This window comes from Cyprinus carpio, chromosome B7 (genome assembly GCF_018340385.1).
Source record: "Cyprinus carpio isolate SPL01 chromosome B7, ASM1834038v1, whole genome shotgun sequence".
In the NCBI taxonomy this organism is placed as follows: Eukaryota; Metazoa; Chordata; class Actinopteri; order Cypriniformes; family Cyprinidae; genus Cyprinus; species Cyprinus carpio.
The window spans coordinates 43,875,451-43,901,737 of record NC_056603.1 but is presented as its reverse complement, the minus strand read 5'-3'; the positions used below and the strand labels follow the sequence as shown (position 1 = coordinate 43,901,737).

At 40.5% G+C, this 26,287-nt stretch overlaps 2 protein-coding genes across 2 annotated transcripts in view; both read right to left on the bottom strand.

The window, feature by feature from the left end:
* Nucleotides 1–458: 458 nt before the first annotated feature.
* Nucleotides 459–16,807, bottom strand: LOC109093520 (zinc finger protein 219-like). The gene is made up of 5 exons (XM_042728797.1): nucleotides 16,695–16,807; nucleotides 9,086–9,176; nucleotides 6,946–9,004; nucleotides 6,544–6,687; nucleotides 459–5,060 (listed from the first exon to the last, which is right to left on the bottom strand). Exons 3-5 carry the CDS (start codon nucleotides 8,999–9,001, stop codon nucleotides 3,931–3,933), a joined length of 3,330 nt encoding a protein of 1,109 aa, XP_042584731.1. The 5' UTR covers nucleotides 9,002–9,004; nucleotides 9,086–9,176; nucleotides 16,695–16,807; the 3' UTR covers nucleotides 459–3,930.
* Nucleotides 16,808–25,371: 8,564 nt separating this feature from the next.
* The window catches only part of LOC109092891 (rho guanine nucleotide exchange factor 40-like), a 37,357-nt gene continuing 36,441 nt past the window's right edge, over nucleotides 25,372–26,287 (bottom strand). Inside the window, exons 26-27 of the mRNA XM_042728796.1 lie at nucleotides 26,243–26,287; nucleotides 25,372–25,778 (exon numbers count right to left, since the gene is read on the bottom strand). The exon at nucleotides 26,243–26,287 is cut by the window's right edge and continues 18 nt beyond it. Coding sequence (XP_042584730.1) covers nucleotides 26,279–26,287 — 9 coding nt within the window. The 3' untranslated portion in view covers nucleotides 25,372–25,778; nucleotides 26,243–26,278. The remainder of the gene's footprint in view (nucleotides 25,779–26,242) is intronic.

The following is a 26,287-nucleotide window of genomic DNA, read 5'->3' as shown; positions in this document are numbered from 1 at the left end:
GCTGTTTTAACAAAGTGCCTTCTGTTAATAAACAAATCCTGCTGATGTTCACTTCATCATTGTCAACTGGAGAGGAGTCAGGAAATATACAGTAGTACAATACAGCTGAAGATGCCAGAGCATCAAATACATTACTAAGATTACTTATAAATTGTAATCCTTTACTGAATACAATATAGTATTCAGTAAAGCATAAGGTAAAAATCAGGTACTCTTTAGACTACTTTTTAATTACTTTTAGATTTATTTTTACCTAACGTATTTATTACACACTTCACCTTCTACATGGATATGTCAGTATGGTGACCATTTATCCCCATGTACATGCTTTATTAAAACACACACACACACACACACACACACACACACACACACACACACACACACACACACACACACACACAAATAAAATATAGCAGGAAATGTAATGCAAAACACATAATACAGCAAGAAAACCATTTGTTTTACTATTTTATTTTATTGATTCTTTTCTACTCTTTTTTTTTTTCAGTCCACAATTTCATATTAGTCACTACTATGTTAGATCACCTTCCTCTGCCACCAACAGCAGTCAGCTACTGAAAAGACCAAACCAGACCTTGTCCCCACCTCTCCCCTCTCACTTGATAATATTTCACACACTTCTGGTGGAAAAAAAAAAAGTGCACGTCAAACGTAGTGAATTTTTGAGCAGCGCGTCACTGTTTGGGAATACTTTATGCTTATTTCACAGTGTCAGTATATCTTCACAAAATATTAATTTTTAAGACATCAGTGCACACACACACAAACACACAAAACAATACTATTGCCCTGATCCCTGTACACAGTTCGGCTGTCCTTAAAGAGCCACGTCATTGCTGATGCAGAAGTTTGGCTGCGCAGGGAGCGATGGAGAGCAGGTATCACGGTTTGATCTCTCCTTAGAAACACAACATCTCTATTTCTATCTGTACAACATTCAAGAGACACATTTTTTTTTTGTTTTTTTTTTTTGTTTTTTTCTTATTTTTTTCTTCCATAAAACAAAAAGAACAATGATAATAATAATTATGAGCAGAAGAGCTTGATTTCATTTCATCAGCATCAAAGTAACATCATAGAAATCAAAGTAACTTCTAAAAAGGCCTCGGAGCTAGATAGTACGTAACTTTTAAGTGGTGCATACGCTAAAGGGAAGGAGAGAGAAACAGGAGATGTGACAGCACACATGTATGATGGAATGACACTCATTATTATGAAATGGAAATTACCCCTACAAAACAGAGGATCAGATACAGAGACGTACAGAGCGGTTTACCAAAGAATACAAAGTGAAACAGTAGGGGCTAAGTGCTTTTGGTGAGCTTACAAAATACTTGAGGAAGTGCTCAGGACAGAAGGCACAGTGGCTTGACTGTTATCTCAAAGGAACACCACATCAGGGGTAAACCGAACACATAAGAGATAATCTACACACGACACAAGGACACGATAACGCACATATTAAGGCCAGCCTCTGTCAATCACCGGACAAAGGTGCCGCCTACTCGGTGTCTAACGATAAAAATGAGATGACCCGATGGAAATGATTTCACAGAGTTGGATAAGGAAAGTAGATCATCATTTGTAAGATCAAAAATGCGACACAATTACATCAAATCAAATTTGGCAAGCAGATCAGTCAGACTGATAATGCTGATACTGGGACATGTCTTGGACACGATTTCAGCATCAGCTTATAAACATATTAGCAAGCGCTGAAGTTTCAAGATCATCAGGCAAGCTTTAACATTGATTGTGTGTCCGAACGATTGTTTTTGTTGATTGGTGAATACATAAATGCATCATTTAAGGGAACGTGAATTGAATCTGCAGCATTGTGAAGAAATGGTTTTGGGAAAAAGAACAACATTTGGACTGCATTTAAAGGTGAAACGAATGGAAAATAAACTTTGCACAGTGCTCTAAAGACATTCTGAAGCAGTCTTCTTTCATAATTATTATAATACTTATTACTATTCTCCATATCCGTTTCCATTAACACTTCATAAAAGGAAAACATCTTTTTTTTCCCTCTTTTTGATCTCTTATCTTTATAAAAGCTACATATGTTCTACTGGGATGTCTGAATTTGTTAGTGTGTGTGTGTGTGTGTGTGTGTTTTCTCTTTTTTTTAGTTTCCAATATGTCTACTCACGTCTAAAAAAAAAAACAGCTTACTGAATGTTTTAATAGAAACCCACTTTCCACCCTCTCCGGATGGTTTGAGAATCTGAGATATTACAGGAATATGAAGGATATATTGCCAAGTCTCCATTTTCTAGATTGTGATTCATTTCCAACCCTGAAATTACTGTTTCCGTAGTAACTGTGGGCTGGATTCCACCCAGAAATCCTGGTTGGTGGTATCTGCAACATAAACACTTCCATAGGGCCCTTGTCAAACGGCCAGCTGTTCCCACATGTGGTGCTCTGGGCTCATTCATTGTTTCATTCACAGCAGACATAGTCACAAACTGCCAGCATATTGTCACAGAACTCTACGCTCTAGCACAACTACACATATATACTGTATATATTCACTGTAACTATATTCCTGTGTTGCTGAATCTGCTAAAAAACAAAACAAAACAAAAAAACTTTTACATCAACAGGCACTGAGAGAAATAGCATATAGAAGAGGCAGAATCTCTGTTTGATATAATATCTGAAGAAGACCCGTCGGAGCAGACTGGCAGTGTGTGGATATCTGGTAATATAATCTTTACTCTGTCCTGTTCTGTTAGAGGTGATTCACAAGTACCATTCAGTCATCACAGCATTCTGTTCAGAGTCTGGCAGGTGCATGGTAAGAAGTGTGCTCACTCCTTTGGTTTGCTGAAGACGTGCAGTCAGATCAAGTTCACGTGGAAGTAGGATGTCCATCCCTCTCAGCATTAATACTGTATATCGTAGCGATTAAGACCAGTGTCTCTTTTTTGCTTTTCTGGCTGCCCAGATTGACATTCTAGGTCCTTGTTGAAATGAGAGCAAGATTCACAGGAGCAAGGAAATTGTAAATAAATTCAACTTGGCAATTATGTTCACTGACTAGAAGACAGGAACAAGAGGACAGTGTTCAAGAAGGCCCCGAGACAGGCAGGCTTAGACTAGCATACAATACCGGATATCTCTGTGTGTCTGTGTATGTGTGTGTGTGTGTGTGTGTGCGTGTGTGTAGAGGTAATCGATCACTAACCAAGGGGGGCTAGGAGGATATATTAAGGGGAATGTTTGATTTAAATACTTTTGCAGGTTATCTGTTTACAGATACTGTAGAGTATGTTAGCATAGCGACTGGTCTGCCCTTGGTTTGAATTCCCAGTTGAAAAAACAGCATATGTTGTTTAGGTATGTTTTGAAGCATGGCAGCTGATTTGAACTGGTTTATACTAGTCTAGAGCATGAGCTAGTGGCTTTGGACCAGCACATGACCAGCTTAAACCAGCTCAGGACCAACTAAGGACCAACTTAAACCAGCTCAAGCTAGCTGCCATACCTAACCTGCAAATGCTGTTTTTTGTTGTTGTTTTCAACAGGGTTGTACGAGGGACCCTGGATAACTATTTCCCAAATATTTCTCCCCTGCCGCTATGTCCAAACTAGTGTTGTCAAAAGTACCGACTTCATTAGCAGTCAGTACTGAAATTTTAAATACATCCATTTCCCGATACATTTGAGCACTACTGAGCTGATTCTTAAACAGTGCTGATTGGCCATTGTATTCAGCGATGATCTTTGTAGCCAATCACTGTCGTATCTGTTGAGCGTGTGAACACAATGGCCAAGAATCAGCTCGACAGTGCTCAAATGTTAGCGGGAAATAGATTCTAATTCAGTACTGACTAGTACCAAAGTTGGTACTTTTGACCACACTAGTCCAAACTCATCCAGGGTTCTTGTGTGATGTTATTTCCCCAAGTCGCCTTCCTCCTCCTTGGGAAAATCCTCAGCTACGAGGTCTGAAGAAACAGACCCAGCCCTTCTGCTCTGATGCTGGGATATACTTCCAAAGCTCCCATTAGCTTCCAGGTCATTCTTCTCCTCATCGACTTCCTCATCTTCCTCGTCCAGCTCCTCTCTCATTTTAAGTCCCTTCTCATTGACGCTTCCCACAGGTCCAGGGGTCAGTTCAAAACTGTCCTCTGTGTCCCTGTTCTCTGGGCTGACTCCGTTCTCAGCTCTTGTCTTTGACGAGACCCAGTCCTCAGGAAATGCTACTCCATCTTCTGCACCGAGGAACTTCCACAGAGCCAGGGGATCGTGGTCTGGCTTGGCCAAAGTTAGTCTTGGAGAATGATTGGTGGAAGTGAGAGTGGCTCCCCTCTTGCGACGAGACTTGCTGGTGTGATTAACCTGAAGGTGCATGGCCATAAGCTCAACAGAAGAGGTCCGGAAGGGACAGAAGACACATTGATTGAGGATGTCATTCCCTCCTTTAGAGCCACCTGACGGTCCACCTACAGAACTACTCATTCCCCCTTCATCCTGTAAAGGGCGGCGGGAAAGGTCCAGAGGTTCAAAGCCTCCTTCCTGGGACCCGCTGGACTTCCCGCCCTGGTAGCCATTTGCTGACATCATGCGGCTTGTAGTAAGGGGTTTACGTCGAGACACTTTGGGCATTTTTGGAGGTGGCACCTCCCCAATCCAACTTGGTTCTAGACCGCCGGCAAAGAGAGTACCCATCATTCCTGACAGACTGAGATACTGACTCTCCATGTCTCCCTCTCTTTGACGTCCAGATGCAGTAGTGCCCTCCTTCTTCTCTGGCGGGCTTGCAGCCCATGACTGACTGTGCCTTGAAGAAGGAGCCTCTCCAGGCACCCTCCCAAAAGAAGACTGGGACATGGAGGGGTGACGTCGCTTTTTCACCCCTTCATGAGGAGAGCTAGTCAGAGAGGGAAGGCACGGTGATGGGGAATTTGTGGTGGTTGCCATAGCGTTCCTTTGCTCACGATGATGACGCTGAAGGTGGTACTTGAGAGAGCCAGACTGGGTGCCAGCATAATCACAGTGTGGGCATTTGTATGGTCTCTCACCTAAAACAAGGAATTGTTTTGTTTAGTAGACTGAAACCAAAATGTTAATTTAATAACAGAAAATTGTCTAAGAATAACAGTGCTTCATTAGGGAGGCTGCTGTGGTTAAGCAAAAAAAAAAAAAAAAAAAAAAAGACTGTGCTGGACGACTATATGCAGTTACACACAGTAATAGATAGAGGGCAGTGCCTGTCATCATATGCAACATCAGGTGTAGTCCCCTAGTGCATTACTGTTAAATTAGGACATTCCATCTCTCATCAACCATGAGAGAGATTTTTTTTTCTTTTCTTTTTTTGGTAGAGGACATTTTGTGGATGAACCTGACATGCAGCAAATAGTTTAAATCAAGCTAAATTAGGAAATTGATCATACAGGGGTGTGAGATTTAATGAATAAAAATTATTTGCATAGAAATAATAATAATAATAATAATAGTAACCACAAGAATAATGATCAGATTTTTACAGCAAAAATGCTTCATCTAATGGACACATAATGTAAGACATCTAAGTAAAATAAAATTACAAAAGCACAAAATATTTGAACATTAAATGGATTAAAAAAAAAAAAAAAAAAAAACTATTTTTGCAGTATTTCCCAATCTGAGCTTAGTGCCTATACTGTATTTTGCCACAAGTGTTATCCGCACATCATATCAAACTAACATTAGGAATAATTCATACTCGATGGCGGAGGGTGCTCTCGTGCAAAAAGTCCAAAACAGACTTATATAAGTAAAAGCAACTTTTGACGTGCCAGAAAAAACTAGATGACTGTAACAATATATATTTTATGTGTATTTTTCAAGTCTTCTCCAGGTAATAAGTAAAGTATATGAATTATACAGTGCTAATTGACATAGCATTTCTTACAGTACAGAAGCTATAAAATTTATTCTGTGATAAAAAATGGATAAAAGTGTTTGTAGTATATAAATCAATCATGATCATAAAATTGTCATTAAGAAAATATATATAATACAAAAATATTATAGCATACAAATTATTGGTTATTGTCCAGCAGTTTTATTTCTTAGCTAATTAAATGTAAGAGATAAGAAAAGGTTTTTTTTTTTTTAATTCTTATTTTTTTTTTTTTTTTGGTCAAATAGACACAAATAACTACTGCTTCTACTACTACTACTAATAATAATAATAATAATTATAATATTATTAATAATTATTATTAAATTTGACATTTCTGCCCTCCTCACTTCTGAAATGATTGCTATGCCCCTGCCCTGTAACATAACACAATATAAAACTTTAGCTAGGGATCAAATAGGTTTTGTTGCTCGTGAATTTAATTCTTTTGGTGCCACATGATTTTTTTCAGTGGCAAAAGGTCCAGAATGGCTCTTTTGATGTTGAAGGTTGCAGACCACTGGTTTAGGGAAATATCATTCTTTCCAAATGGCTCCTGAAACCCAGTAAAGCCACTGGGTTGAGAATCACAGTTCTACTATTCATGGTGGCCTTACCTGTGTGTACACGAAGGTGCACTTTAAGGTGATGGGAGGACCGAAAGGCTTTACCACAGTAGGGGCAATCTTTTGTTCCTGTTCCACGAACACGCTCCCTTGGAGATGAAGTGGAAGAGGATGATCCCTTCAGATCATTCTGACCTGGGATGAGATAACATATAATGAATAGAAACAACTGCTTTGAAATGTATTCTGAGTCTACACTGTTTCTAACAACAGGCCTGCCTTCCTGAAACAGTGAGTAAATGTTCCAAAACTAACAACAGTGAAATACTACAAAAAATACCCCTCTAATTCAAGCAGTGTCCTGCAGTGCAATAACCTATGCAGGATTGTAACAGATAAGAAATATTGTACCAATAAAGTCAGCTGTTTTTGATTATGCTGGTTGATCCTTACCAGAAAGATGTGATATGACAGAATGGAAGCTCCCAACTGTCCCGACTCCTGATGGTAGTTGCTTTCCCTCCTGCCTTCCTTCATTATCACTAGTTCTTTGACCTCCTCCAACTCCACCCGTTGCCTGAGCTCCACTCACTCTGTTTATAATGTCCTCTTCCCTGGACATGCCCCCTCGAGGACTTTGACCTTTCTGTGGTTTCTTGACATGGACACGGGAATGAGCAACCACCTGCTGAAGGCTTCTGAACAACTTGCCGCAATCTGGACACTCCCAAGGTGGACAAGATCCCTCCAGCTCCTCTCTAGCACCCATTCCACCTAGGTAGGCCCTTAACTGCTTGGCTTCCCCAGAGACTGTGCCTCGTGAGGAAGGAAGCTGATGGTGCGAAGGAGATCGCTGCTGCTGTTGCTGTTGGTTGTGCTGTGCTGCTACCAGACTGCGAGCAACCAGCTGCCACATGGCTGCCTGGTCCGCTCCGTCTGCTGCGTCACCTCCCCGTCCTCCACCATTACCCATTTCAGCAACCTGTGCCACTGCCTGAAGGCGCTCCATGCAACTTCCATTGCTGGTGTCTTTGGGTAAGCCCAGATAACCCAATATAGAGGATTTGCTTGAGCCTGCACTGGCATCTGACCTCTCTGTGCGACTTCCTGAACCACCGCCACCGGTCATACTGCGGGCCAGGAGTAAGTTGGAATACAGGGCCCCCAGCACTTGTGTGCTTGCAGGACCTTTGGATTGCTCATTTACAGCTGGCCCCAGATTTCCCAATCCAGCTTTGAGGCCCAGCTTGTTGAGATGCACCTTCATATGATTCTTTAGGAACCAGGGTTCCTTGAAGCCACGGCCACACACCTGGCACTTGTGATCCAATGAGTCCTTGTGCTTCCGCATGTGCCCCTTCAAAAACCAGGACTGAGTAAAACGCTGCCCGCACGTCTCGCATCGGAAAGCTGGAACAACTGGCATTTGTGAGGGAGGAGCCTCTGTTGGTGCTGTTATAGGTTGAGAAGGGAAAACCATTTCAGTGGCAGGATCCTCAGGTGGGTGGCTCTCCTGTAGATGGGCAGCCAGTCTTTCCTCCTGACTGGCTGAGAAGGGACACATTGTACATTTGTAGGGGTTGTGGAGGATCCGCACATGACGTGCCAGCTCTGAAGCTGTACGGAACTTACCCTTACAAGCATGACACCGGAAGGCAGAAGCAGCTGTCGAGGGGGTGTTGTCTTCTAAGTGGGCGTGGGCAAGTGGAGAGAAGGAGGTTGAGATTGGTGCTTCCTCTGTTAAAGGTGGAGTCAGGGCTGTGGTTCCTTCAAAGAGGAACTGAGGGCTGCTAGCAGTTTGAAGAGGTTCCTCTGGAACCATGTCCTCATCCATATTCTTTTGTAATGACACAGATAATGGACTCAGTTTCAGACCAGGCTCTCTGTTGTTGAGATTCTGGATTACACTGTCGCCCACATGGTTCTGGGGCAGTTTGGCATGTGTGGTTCGGTAGGGAGCTGAAGCTCGACGCTCCCTGTCTAAACTGTGTGCTCGAGCATGCAGAGACAAAATACTCTGGAAGCGGAACCTCTTTCCACACACTTGGCATGGAAACCTTAGGCCAGGCCCAGAGCTTGTCCCTCCGGGGACAGCCATGCCCTCATTGTTGAAAAGCTGAAGATCCAACTCATCAACACAGGTGGTACTTTGACCAGAGGAGATCGCCTGTTCCAGAGCTCCAAAACCTGGAAAAGGTGTTAATGGTGTGGCTGGGGGGCTGCTCTCCGATGAGGTACTGCCAAGCTCCAGTTCACCAGGAAACAGCGCCACCGCTGGGGTGGGTGATGGGGGATTTGACAACTCCTCATCCTCCTCCTCATCTTGGAGGCTGGCCTCTGGAAGGGGGCAAGGTGATACTGGGGCATAGAGTTCAGTTTGAGGGCTAGAAGGGGTAGATTGAGGACTCTGGGGTAGGAATTGGGGACTGTGGTCCAGGGATGGCATGGAGGGAGGAGACAATGGGGGCTCACAGGAAAGAGCCAGTATACTCTCCGGTGGGGAATCCATACTCTAAGAGAGAACAGAATTGATAATTGTGATTAGATCCAGATTAGATAGATAGACATTAAGATAGATAGATAGATCACTCACTGTTGATGTGTCTATGCCATGCTTCACTTCCTTGACTTAAAGAGGGTGTGTTCTGATGGTGGCAATCTGCCTGACCACCTCCAACAGTCCCCTGTCAAGTACAACACAGAATAAAAAAAATGAGTGTACACACATTTGTTCCTGTGTACGGGTCTAAGGGCAGAGCAGGATATGGACTGTCCCAAACAGGATGGGCGCGAGATGTTTGGACTTCCCCCACACACCCTTCCTGCACATACACTTACAGTAGCTGCTTAAATCAGAACAAAAATACACCCATACATACCTTAAAGTCCAGACACATAGATATACCTGCTCTAACCCCCCACCAATCTCTCAATACCTAAGCTACTCATATAAGTGCACACACCTTAACACACAGTGCACTGACAGAAGTGAACAATTACATAAAGCCACACATGCATAGATTGCATAAGTCTGCAGCAGACAGGCCCAGACACACACACACAAAACACCTGCTTCTTTCATAAATAAGAGAAAATTAATTTCATTGATGATTACAGAAAGACAATCTGCTAAACATCTGTGAGGGCGTCTGTATGTCTGGATATGTGTCACTATGCTTGTGTTTGTGTGGGTGTTATTTTTTTTTTTTCGTTTCGTTTTTTTCTGTATTTACCTCTGCAAACAGACTGAACTGTATGTCTATGTCTGAGTTGGGATTTATGTACACAATCAAGTGTTTGCTTGTGTATTAGTGTGTGTTTGTGACTGTGTGTAAAAGTATGTGTATCTGTGACATAAGACTTGTACGAAACGGTGGCTAACAGAGACAGTTGACATTTTAGCTCAGCCATGACTCACAACGATATCACACTATATCAATCATACTGCCCCCCTCCGTTTGTCTTTTTTCTTTCTTTCTTTCCTAATCCCACCATTATTGTCCTCCTTTTTCCTTCCTTCTGTCTTTTCACTTCCATAGATTGATTCCACCCCCTGCACTTTTTCTCTTTTCACCCTCATTCCCTCCTCCCTCTGTTCTTGACTGATTTTCTTTCATTCTATCTCTCTCTCTCTCTCTGTCTCGCTGCAGCGGTGCCAGTTGGCATGGTGCCAGGGAATGCTGATATCAGCTGGTAGATTGGGGCCTGCCAACATGGCGAAGAGAAAAGAAAAGAGACGAGAGAGACAGACAGGCGAGAAAGAGAGAATGGTGTGTGTGTCTGTATGGGGGGGGGGGGTGTTACTGAAGAAAAAAAACATAAATGAAGAACACAAATGCTTTCTGAATGAGCATATTTGATGAGTAAATCTGTCGAGAAAGGGGACAGAGTGTTCTGCTCTGCAATGGAGGATCTTGCGGTCTGTTTGGTCTGCTGGCATTATTATCATATGAATATCGTCATGGCAATGCACTGTTCCGCCTTGACAGACACGTTCGTGTCTGACCAACCCTGTCACGCCAATAAAGCTTCTCCAAATTTGGATAGATGGAGAGAGTGATAAGGTGCTAGACAGAGGGGGGAGGGGAGCGATGAAGGCAGGAGAGTGATAAAGCAGCATGCACAAATAATGCACGCGCACACACACATACACACATACATACAAACACTCAATATGGCACCTAGTCACTAGATGATTCATGCATGCTAAACACCTTTGTCTGAATGGCCACATGCTACACTCCCTGTACAAGCACAAACAAATACACGCTCGCACAGTTTGTGCCTTCTTGGGGCACATGTATCGGCTATTTAAATAACGGCTTTGTATGCAATGGAATGAATATTGTATAAACAAAACATGAGAAAAGAGAAATAGGCCACTGTCGTTTGAAAGAAGTGCATGTAATGTAGCTACTATTAAAATTATTTGATGTGTCATGTTTTTATTTTTGAACTTTTGCTAATTAGAAATGTCAAAAAAGTCAACACTTAAGTAATAAATGCATTCCATAAAGAAGAACTATGTCAAAAAAAAAAAAAAAAAAACACTACCTGTTTGCAACATCTGTAGGATTTTTATTGAGGTCAACTGATTATTCCATCATCTAAGTATCACTAATTGGTTTTACTGAGTGTTTATGACAGAAGTACCAGTACTTTAAATAGGGTCGCATTTCACAAGAACACATTTACAGTACGTAGTACGCACAACTTAACTTGCTCTGAAAAACCACTCGTGAAATCTCTATAGGACTGAACAAGCACTTGAGTCATCTTTGATAAAACAGATCCTTTCCTCACTGCAGTTCATATTCTGAAACCTTGAGCACCTGAAATAACGTCTCCTGCCTTCGGTGTGAGGACACACTGGGCCTCCAACAGTGAAGCCATGTAACATATCTAAATGCTAAGAAAAGATCATTCATCCGTACTGAAAGACTTTAGACTCGTGGCCTTGAAAATATAACATGAATGGAAAATATAATATGAATGGCCTGTTCTTTGATATGTGAAGAGAGCGAGAGAAAGAGAGTGATATCTTTAAATTGTGAGAGAGACTAAGAGAGAAAACCGATTGCTCAGTATGTGATGCGTGTGAGGCTTGAACTGCACTTTAACTTTCTGTATCTCTGAGTGGGATTTCTAAGGTCAGTGTGTGTATGATTCTGGATTGCTGCAGTCATACAACAAATCCCCACAGACAAAATTCATTTCCTGTTTCTAACCTTGGCCTGAACTTTATCTTTCTCAGCACCCCGGCTCCCACACACAGCGACTCAAGCGTGTGCAAAATTCTCCTTCCCTTCAACTTTCTCTTTTTGGGTTGAAATTCCAAGACATCCACAACCTTCACCTGTTCTCCTCGATTTATATTTCTCAGAGAGACTTGCGGACAGTTTGAAGGTTCAGTTCAAAGATGCTGAAGAGAGGACAAGCAAGTTCAAAACACCACAATCTCGCCCATTATCTCCTTAAGAGAGCATGAACCAAGGATATCAGCCTTGAAATGATTCTACACTAAGGTGCTTTAGAAGGCTTCACCAAAAAACTGCAGTGGTCAAGTTCACCTTCAAGTTCAAGCTCACTGTACAAAGAGCTCTTGTTAAATTCTTGCAAACAAACTTGTGTTAAGGGATGGTTCACACAAAATAAAAATGCTGTCATCATTTACTCACCCTCATGATGTCCCTAACCTGAATTTCATCCTTCTGCTGAACACAGAAGATATTTTGAAGAGCATTGAAAACCAAAGACAGCTGATGTTCCGATTGATTCCATTCAAAACATAGCAAGGCCATCAACTGTTTGGTTCTTCAAAACATTCTTCAAATCTTCTTTTATGTTCCACAGTAGGCAGAAACTCATTCAGTTTTGGAACAACTTGAAGGAGAGTGACACATTTTTTTGGGTGGACTATAGATTATTTTTATTATACCTGGTATGGATAGCCATCTCAGGTGATCCAGTAATGTTAAAGCTCCAATATGTAGGAATTTTGTAATAAAATTTCCGAAAATAACTTGCACAGTGTGATATATTTCCTCCAGTTGTGTACTTACAATATCTCAAAAGTCTCCAAAGATTTTTTATTTCAGAGAAATTCCGATTTTAAATAACTGGCCGTCCCGGAAAAAAATATGTCGCCTCTCAGTGACGCAATGTCCGCTCTATACTTTTTTTCCGGTGTAGACCATGTGATGTTCCACCACACCGGAATATCACATGGTCAAATGCGGAAGTGGTGGTTATGTTATAGCCGCGCGTATGGTTTGGTTGTCGTTGTTATGGATCACGATAACTCTTTGGCGAGTATTGAAGTGCCAGTAAAACGTAAGTTATATTGCTCTTTGTACTAAGGTAAGGGTTTTTATCACGTGTGGTGACCGAGATTATGGCAGTACAATTAAATACAATCGGATATGTGTTGTTAAAAATATATTTAGTCATTACTTGCAAATGTTCGTTCAAATTTACTTTTAGAACGATTGGTTTGAGCACGTTAAACAACACGGCATTAACCATAAACACGTAACACTGCACAACATTAACCCAACAAATCATTTAACAAATAGCTGTAAGTTGTAACGGGATAAAATAGTATAACATTTCACGTTCCTTGCAGTTCATTAATAATGATGACATAAAATAATACGATCATATATACAGGTAATACAAAAATGAATAAATTACCTCATCCGTGATCATGATTCGTTTATCCAATTTAGATACATTGCTATGGTGAAAACGCATTAAAAAAAACGACATCTCCCATCGTCACCTGCTTCATAGCGTCATCAAGCTTCGCCTTTGTTATTGTTGGAAATGCGCCCTCACTTGATCAATAACAAAATTAACATACACCACCCATAAATGCAGGTGTAAACAGGATCCAAAACGTGTTTGATCTGATCACTACAACCACATTCGAACAAACTACATATGTGGTGTAAACATGAATGCACCTGCGTGATAGTGATTAAAACATTTGGAAAACCCAAACGTATATGCATTAGATATACATACATATATAGTGTGTATATATTTATAAGTTATAAGTATATATATATATATATATATATATATATATATATATATATATATATATAGATCAAAATTAAAAAGTAGCCTATGTTTGGGAGCAGGGGCATTCCATTTTTTCCCCTTAATTTTATCCACTGGCAGTAATAGCCTGACATATATACGAGTAATAATAATAATAATTATATCTGTCAAAACTGATGCTGTATCACCTGAGATATATAATAACAGGTGCAAACCGGGTCTGAGTGAAGAGAGTATGAGCTTTGATTCAGGTGAAATCATCCCCTGAATGACCTAAAGAAGTGATAATTTTCAATCAAAATTAATTTTCTTTTTTTCTTTACAACAAACAGTCCACCTCTGACCTCCACCATTGAAATTAACTGTAAGGTTATCGCTGTGTGCAACAAGTGCACAAAAGCAGTGTGCTGTGCTAGAAAGTCTAGCTTCAGGCATTTGAGCACAGAGAGGAACTCAAACCGATCTATATCTGATCTATATCTGCATGAACTTGGCAGTGCTTATGCAGTATGTAAAAAAATGTATCGTCACATCATATAAAAGTATGTTTTATGAGGTAGTCTGTAAATTAACAGGCTTTATCGACATCACAAATCTAATCAGACTAAATAAACATGATTGCATTCTGTTAAACCATTCAAAAGCAGTGGTCGAATCAGGTAAAATGACATGCAACTGGCATAATTTAACCATTTATAATGATGGATAACATGCAGAGGTCTCACTTTATATTAGGTGGCCTTTACTACTATGCTATGTACTTACATTTAAATCATCTGGTACAATGCATTTATGTTTTTATATTGTCCTTTATTTAAATATATATATATATATATATAAAATACATGCATGCATGCAATCACATCTGTAATTAATTTATGTATCCCTTACTCCTTAACCCACCCTCAAACCTTCGCAAACCACCAAACCTGTCCCTGACCTTACCTGTATCCCACCTCAATAGCAGCAGAAGTTTTGGGTAACAATTTATTTTAAGATGTCTTTCTTATGCATGTTGCATGTACTTGCTATTATAATAACAATTGATCATGCATAATTACATGCAAGGAACCGTAAGCCAACCCATAATCATAACCCTAAACATTAAGCACAAGTACATTAATATTACTCAGTACTTAAATGTATAATTACACTGTATCAAGGATGCCTTAAAGTGTAACCGTGTTTTACAATACAATTTGAACACAACAAGTGCACAGTACTAATGATTTGATGGAAGTACATAAAGCCGACCCCTGCAGGCATGTTCATCAGTTACTATACACACAGATACCTTAAACTGACAACCTGTTGTTCCTTACATAAAACAAGAAGATAAAAATGTTATTTTTCGTTATGTGCAAGCATGTGATTATGATTATTCATGATCACGAGTAAATCCCAGCTTCCTGTATGTTATTGCTAATTATGTCACCATACCACGCTGGAAAGCTGTGGCTGAATTAGCCAAGTGGCTGGTCAAATTTTGAAGCCCCTGCAACATCTCATGCAGATGTGCTGTCTGTGCAGGTTATCAAGCCGAGCAGGAGCAGATCTGGTTGTAAAAGTTGTTTGCAGGGCTTCCACCGCCCTGTTAGCCACATCTCTGCGCTGCTCTGCCCTCTCTATCCGTCAAACTGTCGCGTCAGTTCAGGGGGCTGGTCTCATTCCGTCACCCCGTCTAATATCACCCAAATCTGTGCCAGCGCTAAAGAATGGAAAGCAATGGCGCCTTATAGAATTTCCATATATAGCTATATATGTGCGTGTGTGTAAAGTTTCTTGACGGGATGCATTTGCAGGACATGAGATGAGCGCCCGTGGAGAGGAATTTCCTCGCGTGATAAAACGCGCAACCATTTTCAGTCGCCTTCTCTCTCGCGGCCATCTCAATTAAAAAGCCACATTAATGAAATAAATAAATGCACAAACAAACGCGCGCACGACGCGTCCTCCCGCGAACGCCGACATTAAGCCCGTGCATAAACTCGCGATTTACAGACGCAACGGCATCGTTTTTACCCAAACCGAGGCAGAAATTTAGCATTTAAAAGGGATGTTGCGCGCTCCATTTTCTTCCTGATTTTCTTCCAACAAAAGATAAAGGGAGGGGAAAAAGACAAGCGACCAGGGTGCAGCTGAAAAGTGCCATCGTGGGGTTTCATCTCCAAATCCGCTGCCAATCTCGCCGCTATCGAGGCAAATCACGAAACTTTACGTGTTTTTAGGGCCTTTTGTAAAACTAGCAGCTGCAGGTTTAAATAGCGCTTGCGAGCGCGCATCTGTGAGGTGGCGCTAGGACATTCAGAGCGCGTGCAAATTTACCAGTATTTTTTTTTTTTTTTTTTTTTTTTTTGACATGCAAGGGAAGCTTTCCTATGTTCTTCGAAGTTATTAATATGCTACTTTTGAACAGCTGTTTTCCCCCAGAGCGTCCGATCCAGCCGGATCTGTCCGCGTCCCGCACGAACTAAATTCAAACATGCGGGTTTTGACTGCAACAGATCTAAGGAAAGGTTCTCGTGAAGTATAAAACTTGCAATACTACTGCAGAAGAGGAGAAATGAACAGCTGCTTCTCGCACTAAAACAAGTTAAAACATCTACAATCAGCCTGTACCTCTGAGTTCAGTGCACTTTTTTCACACTTGAGGCTCTGGAAATATTTAAGGGCCTTAAAAAACGAAAGTTGCATTTTCATGCGCGAGCCTCGCATCTCTTTCAGGACACACGCGCGCGCGCACTCGCTCTCTCTCTCACACACACACACCGGCAACATACACGGCACGAGACAAAAGTGAGGAAGTGTGTATGCGCGAGAACACGTATGATGTGCCCTAACAGAGACACACACCAGACGCCAGTCAATATATCCTGATGCATGTGTGTGCACAGAAACGCGACGGCTAATCCCTATCAATGGCTTTTCGTTGCCCCCCAAAAAAGTCGTCGTCGGATATTTGTCGTTTATGAAGAAGACAACAATCGCTCTCTATACGTCTCAAACTGTACGCTCGCGCACACCGTTACAGTCGCGAGCGATGTGCATCAGTAAAATCGCTCAAAAAGCGCAGATTAGGTCAGTTATTTGAAATGAATCGGATATTTTGTGCTGAAAGTAAGGCTGAATGTACTTACGGGAGAGGCGGCGAGGAGATTAATGACAACACACGTCATGATTACGTTTCACTTGAATTAAATACATTACGAGTTAGGGAAAAAAATGGAAATCGAAATGGGGGTAGTTGTATACAAGCATACGCCGATGCCCCCCTCCCTTCTGCCCTCTCTATCTTCTCCTCCTCCTCCTCTCTTTCCTCACACGTCTCTCTCTCTCTCTCTCTCTCTCTCTTTTCTCAAAGATCCATTTATTGTGCGGTCGTGAGTGAGTGAATGAGAGAGAGAGAGAGAGGCGGAGGCTGTAGGTTGCAAATGTAATTATAATCTCGCAGAGGCACCATTTTAAAACGATCTATAGATTCGCGGGATGGACTTCTGGCACAAATCACGCACATACAAGTTTTTCGCTTCTGCTCGCGGCGCTCAGATTTACTCTCGGACGTCTTTTAAAGATTAGCCTATAGAAACGTTTGTTGTCTACTTTCTTGATTGTCAGAAAGGGCTTCTGTAGTTTAGTTGTGATTGTGAAGAAACTCGCGCTCCACGTGGGAGAGGCGCAGGTGCGCGCGCGCGGCTCACCATCCGCTCTTCAGCTCTACTGACTGTAACGATGAACAACACGACCACAGGCCAAGTGTAATGCGTGCTATTTGCCCTCTTTTAAACAAACAACAACGGCCTGTAACAGAAAATACATGCATACATACATTTTCCTTAAAAAAAAAAAAAAAAAAAAAAAAATACAAGTTGAACTAATGCATTTGAAGCATTTTGCTGTAAAACAGGAATAAGCAAATTAATAATAATAATAATAATAATTTATTTAGACACTTTACAGAAAACATTTGTATATGAGATTCAGAACATTTTTCCTTCCAAACAAATAAATAAAAAGGTTGTTTTAACTAATAATTCATTTGGAGCATTCGGTTGTGCAACAAAAACAACAACAACAACAACAACAACAACAATAATCTCTCCATACTCTGTACAGTATCCACAGAATGAAATCTTTGCATGTCAGATTCTGATTCTCTGCGTGCACAGGTGTTTTTGTCTGGTTCAGATCTTCAGATGTGTTTGGGATTTTGAGGATGATTTTGGAGAGGAATCTGGATATTAACTCACACACACATCTGACTGTCAGCTCACGCGAGTGTGTATGTGTGTGTTTGTGTGTAGTGTCTGACACAGTCATATCATCACCCGCCCCCAACGCTTTGATTGTCTTGTACGCCGCAGCACAAATGCACCAATTAATATGCAGAGAGTGAGTGAGACAGAGACAAAAAAAAAGAAAGAAAGAAAAAAACATGCAGAGGTGGGGGGGAGATGGCAAGGAGAACAGGAAGGAGTGAAAAAAGAGAGATGAAATGACAGATGAAGAGGAAAAGAGAGCGACGTAGGGGTGGTCTGAGGGGAGATGAAACCTGATAGATGTTAGAGAGAAATAAAGAAAGAAAGAGGGATGGAAGAAGAGAGCAGGGGACCGACGCTGAATCAATACGCACATATTTAGTCAGAGATGGAGGGATCGATTGGTGAGGATGGAGGGAGAATGAGAGGAGAGGGGTTAAAGGGGTGGAGTGATGTGGCATTGGCTGCTGTCTCTTTGTTGCAGTGTCAGGGTATTGATACTGTAATATCGCCATGACAATAGCACCGTGGCGACGGCCATGACGACGCCCGACAGCACAATACAGCCAGCCGCAGTATACTGAGGGCAGTGAGGCAGAGCAGGCCGCAGACGCAGACGGGTGATTCTTTATGTGACCATCAGAGAAGGTGCACACAGCTAGACACATTTAAACTTGGAAATGAGGTTTCAAAGGGTCAACATTATCGAAGTGGATGAGAAACATTAGTTTGATTTCTGGAGTTCATGTCAGCTGGCATTAAAGCAAAAAAGGAACAATTTTCAACAAAAAATGTTTATGTCATTTGTAATAAAAATAATCATTATTTATATTTTGGACTTTTGGACCTCATATGGTCTCTATTGATTAAAAATGTAATCAAATGTATAAATTGCAAGGAAATCACATAGTAGTATTTATTTGCTGATAATATAATTTTAAATTAAATAATTATGATATATTTTGGACCTCACTGTCAGAAATATGGACCTTTTTTGTGTGTTTTTCCTCCCTCATGTGCCCATTTTTAGTTTTGTTCCTGTTCCTAATGTGTTCATTGATCCCAGGTGTGTCTCGTTTTCCCCTTGTTTAGTTGTTCATTTAAAGTGAGTTCTGTTGCTAGTATCTTCGTCCGGTGTCTTACGTCTACCCTTGTGCTACCTGTGTTCCTGCCTGTTCAGTGTTTCCCTGTTTGGATTATTAAAGACTCTCGGTTGTGTTCCTTTCCGTAGGCAAGTGTGACAGAACACCAGACATAAAACAGTTTACTGCATGTTTTTCCCATCGTTTATTTTTCGTTTTTTTATTCAGTGCCAGCTTGCCGTTTTAATGCCATTCGATGATACTGCGCTGAACTCACTGTTCTGGATCGGGGCAAATTACTATCATCTCGTCTACCTCCCTGGAGCTCCCCGATCCAGTGCACAGTCAGACCCAGAGCTCAGTCCACCATCTCCCTGCTGCGCGGAGTGTAAGCCGAGCCCACCGATGACGAAGAGCCCAAGCCCGGCGCAACCGACGAGCCATCACCAAGGAGTGCGACAGAGCTGAGGATTGCCACGGAGCCACAGCATCTCAGATCGTCAGACCAGGTGCGAGAGCCGGCTACAACACCTGTCGTGAGCGAGAAAGGCGCAGACAGTGAGAGCGCAGAAAGGAGCTCCACCCCCTGCACCGTGGCTGAGAGTGAGCTTATTATGGATCTGGGACTGTGCAACTCCAAAGGATAGACGGCTACCGTTCCTGAGTTTAGCCCAGTGAGGGCTCCGGTTTCCACGTCCAGCCCAGAGAGGGCTCCCTTTCCTGAGTTTAGTCCAGAAAGCCCGGAGGCTCACAAATGCCCGCTCCTGCCTCCGCTGTTGCCTGACAGCCCCTCTGCTCACCCTTAGCCCACCATCAGTACGGTGCGAGCTCAGCAGGTCTGCCATCCTCCATCGTCACCGTGGTTGGAGAATCCCTTGCCTTCTTCTCCAGCCTCTAAGCCCCGGTTTCCGCATTGGCCCATCGACCCATCGGCTCCACCATGGTTCCTCGCTCCCTCCTCTCCGCCGTGGTCCATGAGTCCACTGGTTCCACTGGGCTCCCTCCTCGTCGACCATCTGTCGCCTTGGGACTCCACTCCACCGGCTGTGCCTTGTCCCTCTGGCTCTGTCAGGTTCCTCCTTCCCTTCTGCTCCACCGAGTCCTTCGGGATACCCACCTTCGCCCTGTAAACCTGGTGCATCGGCTCTCTGTCTTTGCCTCAGGCTCCTCCGCCACTTGCACCACCGCCGTTGGTCGGCCCCTAACCCTAACGCCCTGGAGGCTGGTGCAGGATGGGGACAAGGAAGGCCTCCAGGGCCACAGTCTTTTCAGACTGTGATGATGCCTTTCTACAATTAACATCAGAAACACTTATTTATGTTTTAATTTCTAAACAAATTTATATTTATAACACCTATACTTTGTTTTATATTACTCTGTTATTAAATGGAAAAACAAACAAAAAAATAACACTACTGCACAAGTGGTGCTATGAAAGCCTATTTCCAGCACACAAGATAAAAAAGTAATGCTTATCTATTTTAATGAATCATACTAATGATATAAAAAGTTGAAATTATGACATTAGATATTATGAGATATTAAATTCCAACTTTTTGTGTCTAATTATAATGAGATCAAATCAAAGTCACAACAGTCTTAACCTTTTTCATAACAATATCATTAACTTGTTTCAACTTTTTTCATGATTTTAACTTTTATCTCATAATTATGACTTAGCATCTCATAATGTTGACTGTCATGATGTTGACTTTTTTTATCTCATTGCAAGTCATCAACTTTTGATCTCAATTTCAGCCCGTCTAATAAATGACTTCGTTTCTCATATTGTTGACAGTCATAATTTTGAGTTTTTATCTCATGAGTCCTGATTATGTCTAGTCATTTCAACTTTTTTGTTACTTCAACTTAGTATCTCATAAAGTTTACTTTTTTCCCTCATTATTACAAGTCATACTTGTGGCCCTTTATCTCAAGATTTCAGCTTTTTAATTATAACTTAATATTTCACAATTTTGATGTGTAACTTTGAATTTTATCTCATTATGAATATGAATGACTTATCTCAATTTCAGCTTGTCGTAACTATGACTTAGTATCTTTTAATTTCACTTTTATTTAATAATTTCAACAATTTGTCATATGACTTTCTTAATCATATAATTAACGTTTTTATAATGTCTTTCTTTTGACATTTTTATAATTTAAGATTTACCACAGCATGATTATTTTTTTTATTATTATTTTATTTTTTTTACTCTTTATATGTTGGAAATAAGCTTCCATACATTTGTGATATGGCTGCTGAGAGGGTGACAGTAAATATGTCCTCTTTGTTTCTCTGGATTGTCATAACCCATCTCTCTATACATTTCCTCGTTATATGCTTTTATGGATGTGACAGTGAAGACTGGGGTACTGGATGCAGAAAATTCATCACAAGAATAAATAACATTTGAAAATATATTAGAAGAAATTTAATATTACTGTTTTTACCGTATTTTGATAAAATAAATGCAGCCTTGGCAAGCAGAAGAGACTTTTTTTTATCTTCAAACTTGAAACTTTTGAACGGTAGTGTAGATATTATATAATAATGCACCTTTTCTGACAGTGCAGAAAAGAAAAAAAAGACAGAGAGGCATGACGCAGGCCAGATTCGAACCTGCTTCTGTGAACACAGCAGCTCTTGTAAGGTCATGCTCATTTCCCGCCGCTCCAAGACAAATGACTCTATTATTGCTGTTAATTGTAATGAAGGCATGTTTTGAGATAGCACATGTACTTCATAACTCGCTGCATGCGTGAGAGAGGCGTGATCTTCAAGACAAATGGCTGCTTGTCAGCACATAAGTTAGTGTGAGTGACCGACCGGTATTTCTCTCTCTCTCTCTCTGTATGATGTGCGCTTCCCCTCACTCGCCCCATCCCTCCTTAATATGATGTAAAAAGCTAATCGCATGCAAATGTCTGTTGTCCCGGTAACACGGCCGAAAAATCCCTTTGATGTTTCACCCAACTCATTCTCTCCACGTTCTCTTTGTTCAGCCGAGTCTCGCTGCCTCGTCAACACCCCCCCCCCTCTAATCCTCACTCTCTCTCTCTCTCTCTCTCCCTCTCTCTCCCTCTCTCACCCCCCCATTTAAACCCATTCTCTCGCTCTCTTCACATTTCTATCAAGACAAAAAACTTCTCTGCCCTCAGCCATACCTTTCTCACACTCACTGCGTCTGCTGTGCCCCCCTCACTCGTCTGTCTCATTCTTTCGCTCTTGTTCTCCCCTCTCTGTGCCTCTCCGTCTGTCCCTCCTTCATTTCCCATCATACCATCTACTGTCTTTGGCCTCTCTCTCTCTCTCTCTCTCTTTCTTTCTGTCCTGCACACTCTTTTCATCTCTTTTTTTCCCTTCTGCTGGTCACTGAGTGGCTGCCATTTTCAGCGTGTCAGTAATGTTGTCAAGTGCGTATCCCATAATGCTCTCAGATGCACTAAATGTCATCAGGCTCTAAAATGGCTGCGGGGAGTGAAAAAAATAAATAAATAGGGGGTAACGACTTGGTTCTGTTCATTTAATAAACACACAAAGACAATTAAACAGTTACAAAGTCAAAAAGGAGCATGCAATTTAAAGCGTTTAAAAATGTAAACATTAATACATGATGAGGCTTATAAAGACATCTTGTTTCTCTGGCACACGCTCCTGTTTACAATCAAAACTATGAATCACGCCAAGGTATTTATGGTTTGCGAGCGAGCTGGATCGCACACGCCCCGCTGCGGAGAGTATTTTTGGCCTGAATGTGGGTTTGGTGTTGTAGATACAGTGCATTCCTCCCACACTCGCTCAGGTTTGGGGTCAACCGCGCTTCAGTCCAACACTCTTCTCTAAGTGGTCCGTCTTTCTCAGAAATGGAGTTTGTCCTCCGAACTGCTTAATTATTGAAGAAACTATGCAACTTCCCATTTCTACTAACATAGCACAGTTCTGTTGCTCAGAGGTTGCTCTTCTGCAGTTCTCAGTTGTGTTTTATTTCTGAATAATTCTTGAACTGCACACTTTTGTGTCGTGTCTAATCTGAGCGGAGTGTGAAACGTTATTGAGATCTGTTCTGAAACTTTTGTTTTATAAACAGGATAATCTCTACTTAAATCTTGTTACTACTATTAAAGGAATATTCAGAGTACAAGTCGAGGTCAATCAACAGACTCGTGGCATAATAATAATATAATAATAATAATAATAATAATAATAATAATAATAAACAATTATGTAATAATATGACTTTTAACTTTTCAACATGATTTCTACTTAGTACTTCATAATTTCTTTTACATAATGTTAACATTTTCTCATAATTTTAACTTTTTGTCATTATTTCAACTTGTCATCTCATAATTATGACTTTTGACTCATATTTTTTCACATACTTTTGACTTTTTATCTTATAATTTCAATGTATGTAATGATTTCAACTTTTTATCTCATAATTATGACTCATACGTTGACTATTTCAACATATCTCTCCTTTTTCTTTAAAAAATATATACTTAAAAAATTACTGAATGTAATGTTTCAGACTTTTAATTGCATGTTAATTGCAATTAAATTAAATGTATTATAGATTACTATTATATTACATGCAGACAGCTGAACTTTAGAGTGCTTTTTTTGACCCACTTAAGTAAAACTACAGTAAAACTTAAGAATACTTATTCCACTTCTTTTTCTCCAGGGACTTACGATTGAAGTAAATGGTGCCAATTTTGTAAATGTAAAAAAACCTCACTGCTTCAGGATATAAACGTGTTAAAATGATTTCAGTCTGCTTACTAACCCTTTGTGAAAAGTTTGTCCAATGATAATTTACAAGTATATAGTTTAAAATAACTGTAAAAATGTACTTTACCGCTTAAACGTAGCACACGTTTTAACAGAAGCATTAATGTAAGTACTTTTATAAAATTATAAACTTCACAATTTTGCTTTTAAAATCCTCCAAAAACTGGTCTCATTCACTTCCATTGTAAGAGCCTCACCGTAAGTTGTAATCAGATATTGCTCAGTGGTAATCAAATATTACACCACAAATGCTGTTGATGATCCTAACTTGTGCAGAAACTGGAATATACCTTTTTTTTTTTTTTTTTTTTTTAAAGATTTTATTTAGGATTTTTCTCTGCTATGGGTGTATCAGCACATCAAGCTCAATACGCAGCTGGACAGAATAAAACCTCTTCAGCGCAAGGAAAACAAAACTTTGGCTGTTGTTTCATCAGCAGAAAAAAGTTTCCAGCATCTAAAATATGCATCAAGACAGAAGACTTGAAATACAAACAGAGCTTATAAAGGATGATTTTCCAGAGTTAGACCTCATGAATTTAAAAGTGGATTACAGCTGCTGGAGTCAGTTTTTACGTGCTTGAACCTTTGAGTAGATTAGCGTTCCAGCATCTAATACTCTTTAAGACTGTGCAGAATCTGGCTAATGGAAAAGCTGAGGGCGGAGTTAAATAATTACATAACGCATAATGCATAAAACACAGCATCCATAGCAGCTCTCTTCTGAAACGCAGGTCTGGATTTGGCTCTCGGATCGGCCGGGGCAATAAAAGACAGCTGGTGCTTAACTAAACTCAGAGAACGGAGAAGAAAACCTTCCTTATTCTTCAGTACTCTGAGATGGAGATGGGCCGAAATACCAGATGTGTCCTCGGCCAAAAACAGTCGGAGTTTGAGATACAAAATCTGTTAAAGCATTTAACTCATACATCACAAAGTGCCACTTGAAATAAGCTGCACTGACAGACTCTTTGCTACTTGTAATATTTTGAGAGTTTGCATTTGGCATGATCTCCCAAAACGTGTCTTTGGTTTGGATTTGATCCACACTTGCAATGAAATTTGAAGCTCCAAGTGAGTGAAAGTTCACTCGCACATAAATACTGACCTTAAAGTCAACACGAAATCTCAAGTTCACTTCCAGAGGATCCCAACAGCCCTTTAAACACCATGCTTTACTTCATATTATTGCTCTACTATGTTATTATTTTCAGTTGGAACGGAATTTCAGAGATGAAGAACGTTATTACATTCTGATAAGATTATATATATATTTTTCTTTGGTATAATGTACAACAAATATTCATGCACAAGGAAAGTGTACCAAAAGAATAGTTCACACATAATGAACATTTGCTGAGAGTGTGCTCACCCTCAGATCATCCCAGATCCAGTCCATCAATTAATATTTTGAGCATAAGTAATCTGTGCTGAATCAGGAGAGAAATCTGCACAGATCCAGCACTGTTTACAAGCCAAAACAGCTCTAAACAAATATGTGGTTGGATTTTGATGTAAGAGTTGGGCTTTATTATGGATTATGGATTCATATTTGAGTTAAAAACATCTTAATGCTGGATGTGTTTCAGCTTTTGTCTTCTCCAGATGTGAACTGATGGACTGGAGTGCTGTGGATTACTTGTGGATTATTGTGATGTTTTTATCAGCTGTTTGGACTCTCATTCTGACGGCACCCATTCACTGCAGAGCATCCATTGCTGAGACACTGGTGCAGTGCTACATTTCTACAAATCTGATGAAGAAACAAACTTAAAAATCCTAATCTTGGATGGCCTAAAAATGAATAGATTTTCTGGAATTTTGATTTCCTGTTGACTTTAATGTCATCTTTTTTTTAGTTTCTGATGTGTGTGTGGGCCTGAGACGTTAAAACAGCTTTGATTCACTCCCTGAAAGTCAATTATCAAGAGCAACTGAAAGTAAAAGAAGCGAGACGGCTGCCGACACACAGCTTCTGTAATACTGTATTTACACGGCTGTGTGCGTCTCGTGATCCAGTCTGTGTCCAGTTCTCCCAGTCGGAAATATGTGGCAGAGTTTTTGATTAAAGCACCTTTGAGTCTGAGGAAAAGACAAAAGTGATGCTATTATGAGTAGCAAATATGTACCTTACACAGAAAATAAAGTGTTTACACCTGATATGAAACTATAGTCAGAAAAAAAATAAAAAAAATGAAATAAAGTTTGCATGTGTTTTTTGTTAAGCATTGTATTTAATACATCCGGCTTTCATGGCTCATACAGTATAATATAGTGAGAATATGGAAGAAAAAACAGCTCGATTTATTAAACTATCAGTCAGACGACAGAAAGCATGGAGTAGATTGTGTGTGACAGTGAAGTCTGAGTCTGTGCATTAAATATAGGCTTTATAGGGTTAAAGTGCATTTAATAGTTTGAGGAGCTGTAAACACACTCTGATTCTAAAAAACATCATTCTCCACTGATAGAGATGTTTCCATGTGTTTAAAAAAATGAAGAAATGTATTAATTTACAAAACAATAGATTTTAAAACAGTACTTACATTTATTTTAAGACTTGCATTATGAGTTGAAATTATTCACACAGA